Source organism: Neopsephotus bourkii, unplaced genomic scaffold, assembly GCF_033783945.1.
Source record: "Neopsephotus bourkii isolate Nb327-2 ecotype Australia unplaced genomic scaffold, CSIRO-AGI_Nbou_v1 NB_1780, whole genome shotgun sequence".
Taxonomy (NCBI): domain Eukaryota; kingdom Metazoa; phylum Chordata; class Aves; order Psittaciformes; family Psittacidae; genus Neopsephotus; species Neopsephotus bourkii.
In genome coordinates, this window is record NW_026902254.1 from 1,318,118 (window position 1) to 1,323,679 (window position 5,562).

At 59.3% G+C, this 5,562-nt stretch overlaps 1 protein-coding gene across 1 annotated transcript; it reads right to left on the reverse strand.

The window, feature by feature from the left end:
• Positions 1–1,415: 1,415 nt before the first annotated feature.
• On the reverse strand, positions 1,416–4,020 carry MSX1 (msh homeobox 1). Its single transcript, XM_061379957.1, has 2 exons — positions 3,518–4,020; positions 1,416–2,204 (listed from the first exon to the last, which is right to left on the reverse strand). Exons 1-2 carry the CDS (start codon positions 3,969–3,971, stop codon positions 1,774–1,776), a joined length of 885 nt encoding a protein of 294 aa, XP_061235941.1. The 5' UTR covers positions 3,972–4,020; the 3' UTR covers positions 1,416–1,773.
• Between the last annotated feature and the right edge of the window lie 1,542 nt (positions 4,021–5,562).

Below are 5,562 nucleotides of genomic sequence, written 5' to 3' on the forward strand. Positions count from 1 at the left end.
CGGGGGAAGAACAAAAAAAAAAAAAAAAAAAAAAAGAGACAGAAAGAAAAATATAAAGCGGAGTCCCAATTTCTCAGCGCCCATTCCTTGAGCACTAAGATAAAGCACGAAATTAGGATGAAATAATGAAAAATGGGAAATCAATGCTCTTACCCGAGCTATCGGCAAAACTAAATCGGGTGGAGAGGCTCACTGAGGGGGCTCGGGGGCGCAGCCGGCGGGGCACCAACGAGGCGGCGGCCTCGGTGCTGGCCGGGTCCACGAAAGCGGAGCGGTGCGGCCGGGGCTGCGCGGTGCTGCGCAGCGCGAGGCTGCCCGCCACTCTCTTCCGCGGGGTGCTCGGCCGGCGGTCTCCACAGGGCCGTGCAGACGGGTTTCCAGCAAAGCCGGCCGCTCAGAGCTGCGGGGCGCCCGGAGCCACGGGGATGGGCTGGAGACGGCGCCGAGCGGTCCCGACCGTCGGTCCCACGAGTGCCCCCGGCTGCCTGCCGCGGCCCCACACCCGTGCCGAACGCTACTGTCCTCTACATCCCATCACCATCAGCCTGCACCCAAAACCCATCCCGCTGGCTCCAGCGCTGCCTCTGCCCCGCTGTTAGCGCCCTGTCTCCCCTTCGCCCGCACAGCCTGATCTCCTCTCCACAGCCCCAGACCCCTGCTCTCCCTTCCCCTGAGCAAGGCCAGCGGCCGAAAGGAGCGGTGGAGAAGCCCTTGGACTGTCTCTCTTGGCTTGGCACCGAAAAGAGAAGCAAGTCACACCATCCCCAAACCCTTCGGCAGCCGTCGGGGCTGCGGCTGGGAGCTTTCCGGGTAAAGGCCGCTGGCACGGAGAGGAGCAGCTTTTATCCTGCCTAGGGCAAGGAAAACCCAGCCGGAGCTGAGCCTGGAGCCGTGCTGGTCCCGGAGCTGTTGGGGAAAGCAGCCACAACCTCGGGGCAAGGGGATGTGGTTGGAGCTGCCAGTGAGGGGCAGTGGAGGGGGGAAATGTAACAACCTCAGACACCCGTGAAGATAAGGCAGCTCCAGGATACCCAGCAAGCTAAAAACTCAGCAAAGGTCTCACTGAGACCAAAGGCTCCTGGGGAAGAGAAAAACCGGCTGGTTCAGCTGGTCCCTCACTCCTGTCCCCCTGGCACACTGACAAGTTTAGCCCCTTCTTCTGTCACCCCTGGCAGAGAAATGAGCAAAAAGATCCACATCAAACAGTAGCTTAAAATTAATTTATTTAACAAATATAGCTATAATATAAATGATAATAAAATTTCAAATATACAGTATATTACATACTACACAGAGCCCCTTCCAAAGGAGCTAGTGGAGGAACAAACAGGTAACAGACAGTGCTGTTACAACAGGGACGAGAGGCTGCTTTACACTTCTGCCTCTTGACCTCGCCTGGCAGAAAGAAGAAACACCCTGCCTTTCACCCCCTTTTTTGCCTTTTCTCTTCCGCAGTTCCTTCACCCACAGCAGGGTCTCTCCCAGGGCTGCCAGCCCGACACGGGGCAGGGCTGGCCCATCGCCACCCTCGGGGAGCAACTGGGGCCATGCCTCAGGTTTCTGCCGGCTGCAGAGCTGAGCAGCTCCCAGGACTGCCGAGGAAGAAAGTGGAACGGCACTGGACCAGGGGCCAACATCACAGGGGGAAGGAAGCAGTCTCTGCAACAGGGCCCATGTTAAGTCCACAGTGAGGAGCCGGAAGAGCAGGAAGGGAGTGCGTGGGGAGCCGGCAGGAGCAGGCAGTCAGCGTGCTGGGCTCAGCAAGGCTCAGCTCTATGTGAGGTGGTACATGCTGTATCCCACGTGCGCAGTGTACAGTCCCACGGGAGCCACGGGCAGTCCTGCCCGCTGGAAAGGGCTGGAAGCGCCATACAGAGAGGCACCGGCCACAGCCGGGCCGCCCAGCGGGAAGGAGATGCCGAAAGCAGCGGGTGGGAGCATGGGCTTGGCTGCCATCTTCAGCTTCTCCAGCTCGGCCTCCTGCAGCCGCTTGGCCTTGGCGCGGCGGTTCTGGAACCAGATCTTCACCTGGGTCTCGGTGAGGCTGAGCGAGCTGGAGAACTCCGCGCGCTCGGCGATGGACAGGTACTGCTTCTGCCGAAATTTCCTCTCGAGGGCCAGCAGCTGCGCCGTGGTGAAGGGCGTCCGCGGCTTCCTGTTGGTCTTGTGCTTGCGCAGGGTGCAGGCGGGGGGGCTCAGCCGCCCTGTGCCGAAGAGCAGAAGGGAGAAGGAGAGAGATACCTCGGTTAGCAGTGCCCGGAACCAGACACCCCGCAGAGCCCTCACCAACAGCAGCTGGGATGCAGAGTGGAGTAAATGAGGTCCCACTCGAAGTGGCCCGAACCCCTATTGCTGCGTGAGGCATGCTTCAAAGTGGTATCTCCCAATAGAAATTGGGTTTTTTAAGACTCCCAGGCCCAAAGTTTCTCAATGTTTTTGGAATCTCCAACACCATTATAAAAATCAAAAGGGCAGGAGTCGCACACCCAAACACCCTCCTGTCTTCACGGCTCCCGGCTTAATCCGAGGAGGCATAAGCGAAGGTTGAGACCCTCCAAAAAGTGTATATCCTTTTTTATTGGATTAAGAAAAAAAAAAAAAAAAGAAACAAACCAAAACAGGTTGCCGTCTCAGCCTCGCACCCTCTTCTTTCGGCCCCAGGAACCGGATTAAGCACGTAATTAATTACGAGCTCCAAATTCACACCAAGCCTCCATCTACCGCTCTGCTCCTCTTAAGATTTCTAAGGGTCCTCGACCTGTCCCGGATTTACCTCGCACAACTTTTACTCTGCAATTTGAATAAGTTAAACAACTGCGATACTCTGCACAACTCCTGACAGGAAATCTGGCTTTCTTCAAGAGAGAAACCAACTCCCGTCGCAGCTCCGCTAAAAGCACCCGAACGCTCCGGAGAGCACCAACCCAAGTTTGCCCCTTTCCGCGGGGACACCAGGAGCTGCCGGGATCCAGCCGGTGGCAGGGCAGCCGTTCGGAGGATTAACGGCTTTTCTGATCCCAGCCGTCCCACTGCTATTACTACTGTAGAACTCTGCGTGTTAAAACAGGGAACTGCAGGTCTTTGGACATGGAACACCTGAGGTACCAGCCGGCGGGGCTGAAGCCCGCACAGCCCTAGAGACCGGTCTGCGTGAATCCTGTGGAATTACCTGAAAAGCCACTTTCGGGGTAAACACTGCTAAGACTGATTTTGACCCAAATTAAGCGAAGCGGTAGGCCAGGTTGCTTTATCTCCCTCCCCTACCCCGGTTAACATTTGGCACACGATCTGGTCCTGGCGCGGCCGCTCTTCCTCCGCCGCCATCCTCCAGCTTCGCTCACGCTTGACCCAGTTCAGTATTTTTGTCAGGTCGTAGTGGCCCGGCAGAGTACGATCCGCAGGGAAAAGCATGCCAGGAGGGGAGAAAACGAGAGGAAGCGCCCGTCCGCCCAGCAGCGCTGGCCCGCGGGAGGTGGCTCGGGGGGCCCCAAGCCGCCCGCTCCCAGTCCCTACTTACTTGGGGGAGGCGGCGAGAACCGTGGGTTCTGCATCCAAGGGCTCCGCTCCTGCTTCTCGGGGCTTTCCGCCTTGACAAGGGTGTCTTCAGGCAGCTTGACGAGCCCCCCGACGGAGAAGTGGCCGCCGAGGGGCAGCGGAGAGGCTGGAGCCTCCGCCGTCAGGGCGCCCAGGCGGGGACTGAGGCTGGCGCGGGCGGCCGCCCCTACGCCCTGCGGAGGCCCGGCGCCCTCGGGGCCCTCCCTGCCGCCTGGCTTCCTGTGGTCGGCCATGAGCGCCTCCACGCTGAACGGCAGGAGGGACGGGGAAACCTTGGGCTTGTCGCTTTCCTCCTCCCCGCCCATCGCCGCCGCGACAGGGATGCCGCCGCCGCCGGGCTTGCTGAAGGCGGATGCGGGCAGCTCTTCGCTGCGGACGCCGGTGGGCGCGGTGGTCATATCCAGAGCCGGGGCCATGCAGAGGCGCGCAGCCGTCGCCACCGCAGCGCCGGGTGGGAGCGGCGGCAGCCGCAGCTCATGAGGCCGGGACCGGAGCCGGGGCGCGGGCAGCCGTCGGCGCGCTCCGTCCCTAGGCGGGCGGCACCGCCTGATAAAGCGGCGAGGGGGGAGGCACCGCCCAACCAGCGTGCAGGGGGCGGGGCGGCGGCTCCCCATTGGCTGCTGCTGCGGCCTCGGGAGCGGGTGGGGGTGTGGGGTCCGGACTCGCCGTCGGGGCGCACACACACCCACACCCCCCCCCCCCTTCCCCGTACCACCGCTCAACCCCATGGTATCGCAGGCGGGAGTGGGGAGGGCCGGGGCTGCGCTCCGCAGTGGGACGGGATCTTGTGGGGGAGGCTCAAAAATCGGGGCCAAAAATGTATTAGCGTCGGAAAACAGCCAGGCTTTCCGATTGGGAAGCAGGCCCGAGCCGTGTTCTTCTGCAAAACTGAGCAGTATTGCGCTGTCCAGAGTGTGGCCTCCCGGAGGGACCCCTGCCTGTCCCACAGCCTGGCTGGCATCAGAAAAGTGGTTTTAGGGGATGTTTGTTTGTTTGTTTTGGGGTTTCTTGAATGAGCGCCGGCCCTGCGGTGTGTTCGGAGTGTCTGCGGAGATCTGCACTTATGTGCATCTATACACACATAAGTCGTGCTGCGTTTCATGGCAGAGATGCGTGCACTGCTCCAGATAATGAAACGTGCCTTCCCGTAAAAAGGAGCGCATAAGCCCCAGACCCATTAAAGTCTTGCCTATTTTGTTTTGTAAATTCGTTTTACGATCCCTTATCCCCGCGCCCAGGACGGATGTGCAGTAAAACGGGGCCGCTCTCTAATAACGGGATTGGCCGCTCGCTGGGAAAAGTTTATTGATAGCTGCAGGGCTCTAATCTCCTCGGAACACCAGAGGCTCCTGCAGTCATTTAAGGGCAATTATCTGAACGGGGAGGGACAGCGCATTCCCGTCCCTTTCAACTGGTCTCAATAAAGATGGTAGATTAGGAGCGTACAGGTTATGAAATGGATTGATACAATAGACATTTTATTAACTGATAAGCAGCAGGCTCTGAGTGACATTAATTGTCCTGCTCGCAGGACAAAACACGCACACGTATCCTACACACATGTGAGTATACTCCCTGTACAAAGGTACTGTCCTGCACGTACACATTCGTACCTGTCCTGCTGTGCTCATACACAGTCCCTCTACGTGAAGATGATCTGTGCGTTACTCGCGCGGCGCTCCCGTGCCCTCCGTAGACAAGGGTGAACGCACATGGCACAGACCCTCATACGGCAGGCGCACAGCTCACATCGATCCCTTCACTTCCCCTCCTGATTCGTGCCGCCCCGGTGAACGCTCCTACGGCCACTCATGGAGCAGTGATGCCGGCTCCGAGCCCTGATCACAGCTCCCCGCTCCCTGTCGGGCCGGGGGACCGGGCCTGCTGGGGAGTGTTGAAGGTGGGGGGGGGGACACGGTTGTATGTGCTCGGAGAAGCGGCTGCATTGCTAATTGCGAGAATAAACAATCTGTCACGATTAGTCAGTGCCTCTAATAGGCAGACAAG

Excerpts from the sequence above, each read along its gene's own strand:
- MSX1 (XM_061379957.1), bottom strand. The coding sequence starts at position 3,971 with ATGGCCCCGGCTCTGGATATGACCACCGCGCCCACCGGCGTCCGCAGC. Across the intron at positions 2,205-3,517 it reads GTTCTCGCCGCCTCCCCCAA|GGCGGCTGAGCCCCCCCGCC; the intron begins GTAAGTAGGGAC and ends TCTTCGGCACAG.